General features: G+C 42.6%; 1 protein-coding gene across 4 annotated transcripts in view; it reads left to right on the forward strand.

Moving 5' to 3' along the window:
• The window catches only part of WDR7 (WD repeat domain 7), a 287,515-nt gene that overhangs the window by 200,028 nt on the left and 71,495 nt on the right, over window positions 1-15,992 (forward strand). For all 4 annotated transcript variants that reach the window (XM_070420352.1, XM_070420351.1, XM_070420354.1 and 1 more), the window contains 2 exons: window positions 4,326-4,512; window positions 15,591-15,708. In XM_070420352.1, the coding sequence (XP_070276453.1) occupies window positions 4,326-4,512; window positions 15,591-15,708 (305 nt within the window). The remainder of the gene's footprint in view (window positions 1-4,325; window positions 4,513-15,590; window positions 15,709-15,992) is intronic.

Here is a 15,992-nt window from a genome sequence, read left to right on the forward strand (position 1 = left end):
TACATTCCATCCACCTTGTGCTCCTTCCCCCTTGCCATTGCCGCAACCCCTTCCCTCCCCCAACATTTGCAGCCATGTTGAACTTTGCATAATCCCGTGATCCTGCTATATTCTTGCTCATCGCCTGGTCTTTAGGCGTGCTCTTCTCCCTGCCTGGAGTGGTTTCTTTCCCTACTCCTCCTCTCTGAGTGGCTAATTCCTACCTATGCATTCGGTTTTGGTATAGAGGTCACCTTTCCCCGGAAGCCTTTTCAAACCCCTGAGATGGGGTTCAGTGCCTCGGTTAAGTTTTGTCATAATAAGATGTGCTTATAAATATAACACTGTTCATAATATATTCAAATTGCCTGGTTGCTCACCTATCTCCTGAGCTAGAATGTATTTCCTTGAGGGGAAGTACTGGGGAAACAAACAGGAATAACAGTACTTAGTACGACATAGCAATGCTCTATGAAGAGGTATTACATGAATCTTTGGATGGATAGATTGGGACCAAATTGTGGAAAGCCTTGAAGGAATGTCAGGCCGGTTTGTTGAACTTTTTAATACTGCCACTGGGGAGTTTTTATGAAGGAGTTAGTTCTGACGGCGGATCGTTGCCCACGTGCTTACTCAGCGAGGCACCATGGGATACTGAAGTGGGGCATTTATGTAAAATAAGTCAATTTGTATTTCTGTGCAAATGTAGAGTCTATCCTGTACACGTTAAAATACAACCTTTATTGGGTACCAAACACTTAAGAAAATTCTGACAGGTAAAGTTCAAATTCACAAAATTCTAGTCATGAGACTTTTTCTATCAATAGGAAAGGTACTGTCATCTTAATTTCAGCTTTTTCATCACCATGGTTCATTTTGTAGAACACCTACATTATTTGGAATTGTAAGTTAAATCAACCCTAAATTTGAGAATATAAGTTGAGGAAAGCATACATTTATCTATCCCTTTTTATTATCATACCGTTTTTTAAAGGTTGGTTCCTTAGTGTCAGCAAGAAGAATATGTGATTAGGAAGTTTGAAGTCTTAGGCATCCTAGATTGTTTTTTCAGAACATAAGTGTCATTAATGCTGATAGCATTAAAGTCGTAAGGATCCTATTCATCAACAAGGCTGGAAGCCAAAGTTTTAACTTGTAAATCCTCTTCATCTTTTATTATTTATATGTCTTGTTTGGAATAAGTTGTCAGAGACAGATGTGGAATTTTATTTTATTTTTTAAAATATTTTTATTGATTTCAGAGAGGAAGAAAGAGGGAGAGAGAGATAGAAACATCAATGATGAGAGAGAATAATTGATTGGCTGCCTCCTGCACACCCCACACTGGGGATAGAGCCCGCAACCCGGGCATGTGCCCTTGACTGGAATCAAACCGGGGACCCTTCAGTCCTCAGGCCGACGCTCTATCCACTGAGCTAAACCAGGTAGGGCCAGATGTGCAATTTTAACATTATATGTCTTTATAATTCCAAAACAGATCATTGGAGAAAAACATACATGGACTAGAAGATTTAAAATGTGTGTTAAACAGGCCATTTTTCTCTCTGCTTCTCTCGATGCCCCACCCTGGCCTGCTAGAGCTGAGGGGATCTGTGCCCTGTGTTACCAGAGACTTGGAGGAGAGCTAAAGAGGGAGAGATGTTGGAGGAGACGTTTGTTTGCTGTTTGCAAGAAGTGATTTAGGGGGAGGGGTGACGGGCCACAGGGAACCTGCATTTCCTGCTGGGCTGGGCATCCTCGCTCTGAGGGGGGGAGGGTCACACTTTGCTGTGGCCATACAGGGCCAGGGGTCTTTCAGAGAACCCTTACTGTTTTCCCTTCTCTGTCATTTCATCGGAGGGCAAGTGATCACATCCCCTAGGCTGGTCTTCCAACTTTGTCAGGAAAATGATGGAAAATAGCAAGAAATCGGCCACTTATTGTTTATTATTGCTCACCAGAAAAGAAATTGTCAGAGTGGTGAGGAAGCTGCCTCCAGAGTTCCCACCGCAGAAAAACCAGCCGGGTCCCTCTATTGCCAGAGTGCTCTCCCCTGTCACGAATACAGAATGGGGAGAGGGCAGTTAAGGAAAATGATGATTGAAATGCTATAAAACATGGTACTCAGGGAACTCCACTTCCCCTTTGCAATATCACTTACCCAGGATACACCTCCAGGGAGCCCTAGCCCTTAGATTGGAAGCCATCGCCGCGGTGTTTCGGGTCGTCCACAGGGAACAGCGGGGGAGGTTTCTCTGCAGCCCCTAGTAGTAAAGAAGACACAGAAAGTGGTAGACTTGTGGACATTTTGAAGTATTATTCTGACAAGCTGGGGCAGGGAGCTGCATTAGAAATGTGCAGGCCGTAAAGGCAGACCTATCTTCCCGTTTAGGTCCATAATGTGTGCGAAGCTCTGTGCTTGGTGTTTGGGGAGACACAAAGTTATATGAAACACAGCCCTACCCTCAAGGCACCTGCTGAGGAAAAGGGAAGTGCGCAGAAATGCTTGCATTTAAAAACATCCTGTGGTACAGGGCACACAAGTGCCGGCAGACAATGGAGAACAATAGATCACCCTTTTAAAGGAGTGTATATTCTTGTGATCCACAAAACTTGAAGCTTTTCATACATTTACCTGGCTAAGTGTGAGAGTAAAATTTACAAATGCATGCATGAATGAAGTATGAGTAGGGAGATGGTTTCTCAAGGAGGCTTTCCCTATATAGGTTCCTTTTTTGTTTACTGCAGGCACTGTTAGCCCAAGGGCCATGGCCTCCTGAGATATTTTCTGCAGAATTTGGTAGATAAGTATATGTATGCAGTTCCCTGGGGAAAGGACCAACGGCTTTCAACAGATTCTTGAAGGGTCTGTACAAAGAAGAAGCTCAGATCCACTAACTTACAGACTGCAGCCACGGACGCTTGTCCTGGCTCTGCAATGCCCTTTCCCTCTCTTCGCTTCCTTTTCAACCATTCTCACTCAGCAGTCGGCCATAACATAAGTGTTTGTCGTTGTTGAATGCACTGAAGTTTATATGCCACGATCCTACTTTTGAAGACAAACCAGCTCAACATGTTTTTCATACTAAGCCCTGACTGCCACTATGGCAACATTCATTTCACGCTCAGATGCTTCATGAGAGTTAACTATTATTATCCCCATTTTACAGGCAGGGAAACTGAGGCTCACTGAGTCCCTTCCTCAGCCTGCCCCCTAATAAGTTATGAAACTGTGGTTAATCCTGTCTTAAATCTGAAGCCTGTGCTCCCCTACCCAGTCTACCATTGCATGATTTATAAACTGTTTTTGTCTCTTCCTCTCAAAGAACAAACAAACACACCAAAAAAAAACTCTTCTAAATTGCAGTTTGCTCTTCACAGTCTCTCGTGCTTTTCTTTTTTAAATGTCAGAATGCCTTTTGAAGGAGATGGGCTTCTGCAGCTTAAGTGCCACTGGGCGCATGTGTACAAACTGTCAGCATTGTCTTCACCAGAAAGTAGGACATGTTAATCAAAATCTAGATCATTTCAACAGATTTAGACATCATATGAGCTGTATTTGTTTGTTTTATTATTATTATTATTCATTTCAGAGAGGAATGGAGAGGGAGAGAGTTAGAAACATTAATGATGAGAGAGAATCATTGATCAGCTGCCTCCTGCACACCTTCTACTGGGGATTGAGCCTGAAACCGGGGCATGTGCCCTGGCCGGGAATCGAACCGTGACCTCCTGGTTTATAGGTCAATGCTCATCACTGAGCCACACTGACTGGGCAAGCTGCATTTAATTTAACCAACTGCGTGAAGAATTTCCTGCACACCTAACACCCTCGTACTCAAAAACACCAGGAAGTGCAGGAAGTACACACTTAGGAGGGAACACTTTTTCACGCTACATGCTCTGCCTTCTCCATCCCTCACCCTGTGGGTGAACATTGTTTGTAATGAGAGGTGTCATGGTGGGAAGTGTTTGACACGTGAATTCTGTTAGATGCAGAAGAAAGGTGAAGAAACCATCTGCATCTTGCAGAATGCTTAGTAGGGAGAAACATTGGAAATTTAGGATCACTGATTGGTTTTGAAGTTGTGTATACTTATTTATATGTACTTTTTATGGAATTGAAACACTTCAGAATATGGAATAAGATATTGTCACCTAAATAATGCTCAGTCACATACTGTAAACTCAAGATCTCTCATAATCTATCTCTCTGTTCAAAACCCTTTTTCAGTTAAAGAAAAGAAAGAAATCCAAAGTGGTTTACATTTTGAAAATATGCTTGAAAGAAAACATCACAAAAGTAATATTACTTTATTGCCCTGCCTTTTATTTTGTAATTTTAGGCAAGGCACTGACGTTTCTTCTGCTCCAGCCGCCGAGCCCCAAGCTTCCTCCGCACAGTACCATCCGGAGAACAGCCATCGATCTGATTGGACGCGGGTTCACCGTGTGGGAGCCTTACATGGATGTGTCTGCCGTCCTCATGGGGCTGCTGGAACTCTGCGCTGACGCCGAGAAGCAGCTGGCCAAGTACGTGCTCCGTTCCAGTTAATGTGATTGGTTTTTGTTGTGTTTTGTTGCCAGTGATTACCCTTTATAAATTGTGTGTTTTTAATAGAAAAATAAACGAATGTCTCAATATGTGAAATTTTGGATGTGGACAATGAAAGGGAAGTTTGTTCCTGTAATTTTAACACCATTGGGATTTAGCATTGAGCCCATGAATGATCAGTCAGTAACAATTTTAAAATTGTTTATTGTGATTGTTAGCTAATAATAGTATAAACATCATTTATAAGGAAAACTGTGTTTCCCAAATTGCTTTACTAATAGAATATATGACCAGATAGTTTGGGGCATTATTTCTTTGTACTCATTTTGATTTTTAAATCGCCTTTATTGAGGTCTTACTTGCACACAATAAAAGACCAGTCATAGGAGGTTGCAATGATCTAGGGAGCAATGATGACAGTAATGGAGTAGGAAGATGAGCTGAGGGACTTGCTAAAATGAACTAAATGGAAACACTTGGTCAGGAATGGCTAGGAGTGTGGGTGGGGGGGTGGGAGAGGGTAGTGTTGACTTGAGAATTCAGCCTCCTGATTCCTAGAGGAAGCCCCCCCCCCCCTTTTTTGGTGATATAATGCTCATAACATTAAACTTGCCACTATGGTCATCTTAAAGCAATGATTCTGTGACATTAAGTGCATTCACAAGGTTATGCAGCCATCACTGCTCTAAGTTCCCGTAGTAGTTGCTCCAAATGGAAACTCCGTATCCATTAAGCAACCACTCCCTATTCTCCCCACTCCCACCCCCACCCAGTCCCTGGCAGTCACTATGTTTTCTATCTTTGAATGTGCCTATTCTGAAAATTTCATTTAAGTGGAATTATGCAATATGTGGCCTTTTGTGTCTGGCTTCTTTCACTTAGCATCTTTCCAAGGTTCATTCATGCTGTAGCACGTATCAATAACTTCCTTTCTATAGTTGGATAATACTCCATTTAATGGATGTACCACATTTTGTTTTTATCCACTTATCTGTAGATGGACATTTGGGTTGTTTCTACCTTTTGGCTATTGTGAACACTGATGCTATGAACATTCATGCACAGGTATTGCTTTGAATACCTATTTTCAATGGAATTGTTGAGTCATATGGTAATTCTATGTTTAAATTATTGTTGAGAAACCACTATTTCCCACAGTGGCTGCACCGTTTTGTATTCCTACCAGCTGTGCCCAAGCGTTCCATTTTCTCTGCATCCTCACCAACACTTCTTTCTGTTTGTGAGTGTGAATGCCTAGTGGTAGGAATTCTGGAACTGTCCCATGATGTCCCTCTTAGTGTAAATGTGATCACCTCTTTGATTTTCTCAATGATTGGAGTTTCATTCTTATCATGGTTAATCTTTAACAAAAACCTTGGGTTCTCTACCCTTTTATTCTTGGTTGCCTTTCTCAGACCCCAAGTTCTCTTCTGTTCCAGCATGCTTGGGACTGTAGTCTTTCTGACGCTGCTCTGGGCTGAGAAAGTGGGGACCTGACAAACAAGTGAAGCCTAGACTTGAAGGCTTGACTTTGTCTACAGACCGGACATGCCCAGCCCCAAATCCCAGGATTGATTGGTAGGAGGCAGGTATTTATTTCAAACATAGGCAGCTGTCCTCCCTATCACCTCATAGCTCCATGCTCCCCAACTTCACCTGGGTGCCTCTCTGGCTGTATGCCCTTCAGCAAATTACTTCATCTCTTCTCTCAGTTCCAACTATACTTGGGGCTAATTAAAGTACCTACTTCAGAAGGTTGCTATGAAACAAGTTTATATTTGCAAAGTGCTTAGAAGAGAATTAGCTAAAAGATGAAATGCTACCTACCTGGTGGTAGTGCAGGGTCATTGTCCTGGTGCTCAGCAAATCAGGTCCTGCCCATCTCTAGAATGAACATTTCGACATAGTGGGAGCCAGCATAGTTTATGGATACTGAAGGTCAGAAGGTTCTCGACTGACTTTAAGGATTAGGAGGAAATCTGAGCCCTTGAGTTTGTGGCCATAGTAAGAGGCAGCTGGCCTTTGAGCAAAGCCCCAGAACGTGTTTTCAGCCTTTGCCCTCCCCTGGCTGTGGTTGCCCTGCACACCCTCCAAAGAGTCCCGTGCTGGCTGCTGTCCACAGCTCCTGGGTGTCCTAGGAAGCCTTTCACACCTTTTGATTGTCTAAAATTTTACTTTGACTTAATATTTTTGATTATTTTCAAATCGGAACTAAACACAATTTCAAGAGTATCCACTCTTGTTTTGTTGCCTAGGAAGAGAAGTGGTAGGCCTTTCTTTATTTTAGGTTTTGTATTTAATATTTTATTTTTGGATACATTTACATGAAACTTTTATCAGCAAACATAAAGATGCACTTATGTTTTATCTAAACATAAAGTAGTATGTCTACAGACACAAATACTATAGTTTTCTGGTAAGTAATTTACACCTTGCTATTATATCCTTTTCTGTCATGAAGATTAGTATGACTCTATACACCGTTCCGAATAAATGAATGCATCAGCATTTAGCCTTGAGGAGTTCAATGTAATTTTCATCGTGATAAATTGCATAATAAGCAAGAAAATGTTTGCTTATTAATCTGAAACAAGATTTAGATTGAAAATGGCCTTTTCCACCCATGACACACTTGGCACAGGCTGCAGGAGGACTGAGGGGAGAAAGGGGGTTATGTGAGCACCTCATGCTCACAGTCTCCTCTGCCGTCCCTATGTACCTGCCTCACTGTGGACATGATTTCGGTGCTCAGCTGCCTGCTCGCGGCGGCAGTGTCAAGTTTGCTTCATTAAGAAGCGTTTGCTTTGTAAAATTTCAGTTGGTGTTTATTGACAAAGAAAGCACAGGCAGTGGTTTCCTCTTCCCATTCTTGTGAGTCGATGAGGGACGGGGTTTGGGGGAGGGGCCTGCTACCTAGTCTGGGGAGTGCATCTTATAGCAGTTTCCTTCTTCCTTCCTCTCCTGCATATGGACTCCTCTATCAGAGATGACTCCCGGGAGGTCTGCAAAACCTGTATATGGCTCAAGATGAATAGGGGGTTTTCCAGAATGATCAAATGCCTTTATTTTAGAAATGTGACTTGGAATTTTCCATCTTTGAAATCAAAATCTCACCAGTTATTTTCTAATGTTTTCAAATATTTTGCACAATTTTAAACTATGTTTATTAACTAACAGCTAATGTGTGGGAGGAACAGTGTTAGATAGTATATGTACATTGTTGTAAAGTTTCAGACAACAAAGACCCTGTCTCCAAGGCACTTGCAGTCTTACAGGAAAGGTCAGACCCGCCTGGACAGCACGATATGAAGGGAGGACGAGAGGAAGCGGTCTGACGGTCAGAGCATGAGGAGAGACGGACAGCGGGGTGATCAGAGAGTGTGCACAGAGAGCTTCATGTGGTTGCTTACGAGGAGAGGAGGGGAAGGACAAGGACGTGCCAGTGGACAGAGATGGGACAGCACAGGTGTGCCTGGAAGATGCCGAGTAATGAAAGTAAATGTCGCTCTTAACGAATGTTATCCATTTCTGGCAGAACTTAAACTGTGGCATGCTTCTGTCTAAACTCTAGCATGATTTCCTTCCTAGTTACCTCTGGGGAATAGAATTAGGGTGAAAGGGAACATTGGTTTTGCCTTTTACTTTAGAAAAAGAGTGTTAGTGAGTTTCTTCCTTGCTTTAGCACCTGCCACAAGTTCTGTGCTACACAGTCCACAAGTGTTCCCATCTGAATAGAGGGAAGCTCAAGAAATAGGCATTATCATCCCCATTTCGCAGATGAGAAAAATATGAATCTTCTCTCTTCTTGTCCACAGTAAAATGCTGGGGTTCAAACTCAGGTCTCACTGACTCTAAAAACCATGCTTTTACCAGGGTGCCACCTAGCATTCAAAATCTAATACCCACACCTTGGCTGGTGTGGCTCAGTTGGTTGGGCATTGTCCTGCGCACCAAAAGGTTGCTGGTTCGATTCCCAGTAGGGCACATGCTCAAGTTGTAGGTTCGATCCCCTGGTGGGGACATACAGGAGGCAGCCGATCAATGTTGTGCTCTCACAATGGTTTCTCTGTTCTCCCTTCCTCTCTCTCTAAAAATCAATAAACTGTTCTTAAACAACAAAAGAATCTAACACCCACAGAATTACAGACCAACCGAGTAGTAAATTAAAAGCAACCTAATAAAAGGATGTAGAGCGGTCAGCTCAGTGTACTTTTCAGATTTTTAAGGTATAGTTAATGAAATTATCTTCATTGAGAATTTTGTGCCTTCTAGAAGTTAAAAGCCTATTTAAATATGAGATAAGCTTCTTGACTGCTTTGGCTATGTGTTATGCCAAATATTGCATAGCTAATGTAAAAGAATAAATATTCTCATTTATTCATAACTATCAAGTGATTTACATGCAATAAAAAGCATGTGAGTCGATGAGGGATGGGGTTTGAAGGGTCCATTTCTCAAAATGGAGTTGGAGAAAAAGAGGTAGCATTTGAATTCTTTATCAAATGCCAACTGGGAGTAGAGAATGGAACACATCATATAAACACTAAGGTGCTTTAAAATTCTGTGTTCAAACTATTTTTCCTATTCAAGTTACATTTATTTTTAATAGAAAATTTATAATCTGAGGAAACCATTAAACCAAATCATGTCAGCATAGTTTTATTTACGGTGAATGTATATAGCATATAGTACATAGGTCTGAAAAATAAGCATGTGTTGGAAGAATTGCCATCTTTGAGTTTAGGAAATTAATGTCACCTATGAATTATCAAATTAAGGTCCAATATGACAGAGAGAAGTTGAAGATTCCTTATTACATTAAAGACAATTGTTAACACAGCTTCTTTACCAGGAAGGGTAAGCTGAATTCCCAGATGTTATGTAATTAAGTATGCATTTTCTAGATAATGTTAGTGTTTGTTTTTGATGAGGAGTGTTTTCAATGCCCTGTTATTGTTTGTCCTAGTCAGCGTGGGCTGCCATAACAAAATACCATAGACTTGGTGACTTGAACAAAAGAAATTTATTTCTCACAGTCCTAGAGGCTTAGAAGTCTAAGATCAAGATGCTGGCAAAGCAGATTTCATGCTGAGGCCTCTACTTGGCTTCTGGGTGACTGCTCTGTGCTGTGTCCTCACGTGACTTCTTTGTGCTCGTGACCGGGGAGAGAGACCCAGCAAGCTATCCAGTGTCTTATAAGGGCACGAATCCCATCATGGGGGCCCCACCCTCATGGCCTCATTTGCCCCCAATTACCTCCCAAAGGCCCATCTCTAAATACCATCACAGTAGAGTTTGGGGTTTCACAATATGAAATTTAAGGGGGACACAAGTATTTAGTCCATTGCATTGTTGAATGTGACTTGTGGGCTATCCAATGAAAGTTTAGTATTTTTCCCCCTGAATATTCCCTTACAGCATTCCTTTATTTGACAGATGGGCAAGTCTGACAATTGTAGGCAGTGACATTTAACTGAAGTGGTCTTATATGTAACTTTTAAAATGCTTTTACCACAATGAAATAAGGATTAGGGCAGGATTAACGAGCAGTCATGTAAGGAATGAGTGTAGACAGAGTGGGCCATTTTTCTATTCATGTTTTTATTTATAATATCTATCATCTCTGGTATTTCATTTTGGATGTGTATACTGAAATGCTGAGTAAAATAGAGTGTGTCATATCATATTTTTTTAAAATAAAGACTGAAACCAAAGCCCCTACCTATAAGCCTGTATAACAAATGATATGCATCACAGCCAGATAAGCAGAATCCGATAAAAAGAGTGAGTTCTCTGTGTACGTGCAGCTTCCAGAATGAGGCAGACACCCCTTTAATTTCAAGCCCCTAATAATATGATCCTTCTTCAGTTAGTTAGAATCTATCACACGCCATGCACTCTTGACTTTAAAGAGAACTACATGCAGAATTAGACTGTGCCCATTGGGACTACCAGATCAATTACTTTGACTTCATTGCCTGGTCAATTCAGTCAAATAACTGGCTTAAGTGATTTTTTTCTGCTGAATCTGCCAGGTAACTTCATTTAGTGCAGAACTATTGAGCTGCCACGTCGTCCAGGGCCTGTACTAGGCACGCTGGGGGGAGACACAGGATTAGAGGGTATGGTCCCAATGGGTCCACAGTTCACAGTACAAAACTGATTTATAATGCCTGGCAGGATGGGCGTCAGGGCTAAGGGCCCAGAATAAACAGGTGTTGTTGTTGGTGGTTTATATTTCACCAGAAGGTAATTGAGTACTGTAGCAATTGCAGAATACCATGTGGGCCTCCAGGAGAACTGAACAAAGGGGAGGGAAGGGAGAAGGGGAAAAGCACTGGCAAAACACTACAATAGAAATGGGAACAGAATTTTAGGGACCGACCTTGAAATTAGCCTGCCTCAGGAGCACTAGTGTTGAAAAGACTGAGTGATGAATTAGTGAAACTAGATTATGGAGGGCCTGGGGTCTCAGGCCAAGGAGTTTAAGATTTATCTTAGAGGCAGTGGGAGCCACTGGAAGCTTTTAAGCAGGTTAACTGTGGAATAAAGTTGGTGCTTTTGGAAGGTTGCCCTGGTAGTGGCACATTGATGGGGACCACAGTGACAGAGACGAGGGTTGTCTTCTTCCCCATGCCTGGGCAACTCCTCTCTGTTATCACACTCACTACCCTCCTGCTTTTGCACTGTGGATGCTCTCTCTAAAGGTCCCTGCAGAGCTCTGACCTAGAACACAGATCTGTCCACATTGTGCAAGCCTGTGCCCCAGCTGCCAGTTGCTGATGGTGGGAATCGCTCAGGTGCACACATTGATGCCTCTATATTCAACTGTTCCAGCTTCCACTGAACTCAGTGGGCAATGCTTATAGTTTTAGGTCACTGGTTGGCCTCCTTCCCATTTTTCTTTCTTTTTTTTTTTTTTAAATGTACTAGAGGCCTGTTGCATGAGATTCGTGCACGGGGGTGGGGGAGGGGGGGGGTGGTCCCTCAACCCGGCCTGTACCCTCTTGCAGTCCAGGAGCCCTTGCGGGATTTCTGACTGCCCTGTTAGGCCTGCTCCTCGGGCTTAAGTCAGACATCCTTAGCACTGCTGCGGAGGTGGGAGAGGCTCCCACCACCACCACTGCCTTAGCCAGCTGTGAGCCCGGCTTCTGGCTGAGCAGCACTCCCGCTGTGGGAGTGCACTGACCACCAGGGGGCAGCTCCTGCATTGAGCGTCTGCCCCTTGGTGGTCAATGCGCATCATAGCGACAGGTCATCTGCTGTTCAGTCGATTTGCATATTAGCCTTTTATTATCTAGGATTTTTATTGATTTCAGAAAGGAAGGGAGAGGAGAGAGAGAGAGAGAAACATTAATAATGAGAGAGAATCATTGATCGGCTGCTTCCTGCACCCTTTTACTGGGGATCGAGCCCACAACCCGGGCATGTACCCTTGACTGGAATCAAACCCAGGACCCTTCAGTCTGCAGGCTGACACTCTATCCACATAGCCAAACTGGCTAGGTCCCCCATTTTTGTATAGCTTCTCTTCTGGACCCCACCACTCATCACCAAACTTGACCACTTCTCCTCCTAGATCTCCAAATTCAGAAGATCATTTGCTGAGATGGAGGAAGTTTTGTTGTGTGACTACGCCTTTAACTTGAAGCCCATGGTCTGCTGTTCATTGATCTCATTTTCTTTTTGCTTTGTTTCTGGTTGTGGAGGCACCTTGGTCAGAAGAAACATCTGCTGTCTGTGTAATATAGGTCAGATGAGGGCTCGGTGTTTTTGCATCTTGGAGCTCATTACATCTTCTCAACCTTGTATCCCCGTTTTACAGACACTGCTTATTCAGACTAAGGTGGTCACAGGGCACAGCACTAAGGCAGGGGAAATATCCACTTGTCACTGTATCATGAGCCTTGAAAGTCTATCAGCTGATCACCCCCACCCTTAGGTTTACACACACATATGCTTATTCATTCATTCTCATTCTTTCTCTCTCCCCTCCACCCCAGACCCTTCTGTGCTTCCACTAAATGTTCCTTCTCCATAAAAGGAGGAGAAGGTGTGAAAGAGAGGACTTAGATGCGGGTGGTGAGTTTGCTGGGATCCTGTTTATGTGACTAGAACTCTGTCCTGCAGAACCAAACCCCATCTCTTAGCACCTAAGGGAGCAGTACAGCCATGAGGAGGGCAGATGGGCACCCAGAGCCATGAAGTTCAGCAGGAGTACCACCTTCTCTATCACTGTATTTTCCTTGATACAACCTGGTTCTGTAGGCAGCCCCCTCACTAACATAGATACCCAGGTTCAAATTCAGCCCGAGGTCTGTTGCCTAAGCTCGGTGGAGCAGGGGCACCTCTCCCCCACCTGTAAAGCCGGTCATGTGCACCCACATTTAGGACTTCATGTAGTTGAACTTGATCTTCCTGAGGACGTTTTAAATCCCAATCCTGGTATTTAATACAGTTGTTCTCACTGACAACTTTACATGCACACCAGTTGATAACCTTGCACCCCGTATCTTTATTCAAACCACCGTTGATACTGAATAAACAGCTGCAGTGCAAGTGTTGCCGCACACCACCAGAGACCTCTCTCGGGGGTGCAGTTGCCGTTCACCCAAAGCCACTGAGTGAGTCATGTTACCAATCATCGATTCAGTGAACTCTAATATAATAAGCCCCTCCCCCCCTTTACTTCTCCAAAGGTCAGCTCTCCTGAAAGACATTCACTACCACCTTGGCTCTTCACAGAACTTCTCTGGACCTGATTTCTCCATGACATACTGACATCCCTCACTTTGTAGGGCTGTTTGGGGGCAGACACAAGACGACGTGTAATAATAGCATCAGAAGCCTGGCTTCAAACCTAGACCTTGGGTTCTGGGCCCAGCTTCTTTCCTCTGTATCCATCTTCCAGATGTGGGCTGGGCTGCCTGGGAGACAGACTCCCCTTTTCCGTGGCTCACTGCTCAGCAGGGATGCTGCTAAGGGATCGTTTCCAACTCCAATATTCTATAATTTTTATTGATCTTATGAAACGTGATTTAGGTTTGTTCAGATTATTCAATTAACATTCCATCTTTGTTTGTCTCAGCCTGTCAATATTATCAACACCTATTCATTCGCATTGATGAAAAAAGGACACATAGAGGATTTGAACAGTTTAATGAGCATTTGAATGTCTTAAAACATGACTTAAAATATGATCTAAACTTTATAATTATTAAACAATCTAGCCCCAGCACTACTCATAAAGTAAACGTTTCTTTGGCTGAATTCTCAATATCAGAGTTTAATTCAGAGAGGGACTCGCTAAGCTGCCCCACCTTCCTCTCCTGCTGAGCATCTATCTTTCCAGCCCCTACAGAGACTGCTGGCATCAAGGTTTTCCAGGGGGCGTGCCCCCCAGTGCATTCCTTCTGTTGATTGTTCAATATGTGTGTTTTCCTTTCAGCTCACATCTTTCTTTTTAGTGGTAAACATCAAAGGAAGGTTCTCCATCCTCTCTCCTGTGAGTTCCTGATTTGACAGTTATACTCTCCAAGATTTAAGCGGCATAACAGTCACAAAGAAATTATAAGCAGAATTTTCTATAATCAATTTACTTTCTTTTAACAAGAACGGGAATGCCTACATAATGCCTCTTTATTTTCAACTAAAACTCAAAATAATTCTCAGAGCAATTACAGAAATACCGATAGACTTTTTGAGAATTTTTAGTCAACGTATCCTGTTTACACATGCATCACACAGACTTCTTTAATTAGAGCAGGTCAGATCTTCTTATAATTTCATGTGGATACCTATAATAATAAAAGCGTAATATGCTAATTAGACCAGACAGCCAAACGACCTTCCGGATGTCCTTCCAGATGTCCTTCTTGACGAAGCCCCCATAGCGGGGGCCGAGGCAGAGGTGGTTAGGGGCTATTAGGCAGGCAGGCAGAGTGGTTAGGGGTGATCAGGCAGACAAGCGAGTGGTTAGGGGTGATCAGGCAGGCAGGCGAATTTGGAATCAGGCCTAAACTAGCAGTTGGACATTCCCTGAGGGGTCCCGGATTGTGAGAGGTTGCAGGCCAGGCTGAGGGACCACCCCCTGCCCCTCTGCCCTGCGCATGAATTTCATGCACCAGACCTCTAGTTTAATATAAAAAGTATTTAACTAGAGAGACAAACTATTATTGGGTCTCTTATTGAATAACAAAATACACCTTGTATACAGTTAATGTGTGGATCACATGCTACATTTTAATTAAAAGTCTATACTTTCCATAGTACTCTGTATAAAAGAAGCTTTGAAACAGTGATATCATTTGTATATTTTAGGGATGGCAAAAGAATAGAAATAACATCACTCTTCTATCAGGACATTCTCACAGTTCCGAAAGGTTTATTTTATCATGTGCACATTCTTGTGTATAGCCTGGACAATGCCAGACTAAGTATCAGTTACTATAATATTTTTATTAATATGAATTAACTATTAGCAAAGCATGCTAATTAGTGGTAGATTGGTTCTAAAGGTATTAAGTGTGGGATTAAACCAGCAGTACTAAGGATATTTTAAACTACAAATAATATACAAGCTAAAAATAATCTTGTCATTCTCAGTCCAATTTCATGGACAGGAGTGAATTTTACTACCTTTCAGATCTGTGACCTTAAATGTAGCCTTTTAATGTGGCCTCATAAACAAAATTATCTTTAACTTTTTTAAGGAAAGAAATGGAAAATTTCTGCAAAATGTTTGTTCTTGCCTTATTCTGAGCTTTGTGATATGTATTCAGAACTAGTTCTTGATAATTTGTTAACAAGGGGTTTGTAACACTTTGGACAGATGCACATACTGTTTTCAATCTTCATGGTTAATTATTCGATTTTGTATTTGATGCCAGAACACCCTGACTCCTAATCACTGCTCATTGTTGCAAGTCCATTATGTTCTAACTGTCTGAGTGCTCCCATTGACCTTGAACTGACATTATAAGCTGTGTCTAATCTTTTCAGTCTATATTTCTAATGCTTCTTTTCTTTTTTCCTTTTTTTTCTGCTCCCTGTTTAGCATCACAATGGGGCTGCCTCTGAGCCCAGCAGCTGACTCCGCCCGCTCGGCCAGGCATGCCCTCTCCCTCATTGCCACTGCCAGACCACCCGCCTTCCTCACCACTATAGCCAAAGAGGTGAGTGGAACTTCAGGGCTCTGTCCTCGCATTTAGAGGGATTATTTGGCATTGTGAGCTGAGGGTCCGTATCCACAAATCATCCTGCCAGTTTGTTCTAGAACACTGCAAGTTAATAATTTTGCCCTGCAATGAATGCATCTGTACCTGTGGCCACACCAAATTCCACAGTGGCCCAGTCATTACTCTCTGCTTTTCTATTCATTTCTGTTCTAGAAGTTCATTCACTTGGAAATATTTAACAATAATTCTTCAATCTGATAGAGCAGGCTTATTCAAAATAA

Source organism: Myotis yumanensis, unplaced genomic scaffold (assembly GCF_028538775.1).
Source record: "Myotis yumanensis isolate MYYU_CA2020_CCGP unplaced genomic scaffold, mMyoYum1.0.hap1 SCAF_7, whole genome shotgun sequence".
NCBI lineage: Eukaryota > Metazoa > Chordata > Mammalia > Chiroptera > Vespertilionidae > Myotis > Myotis yumanensis.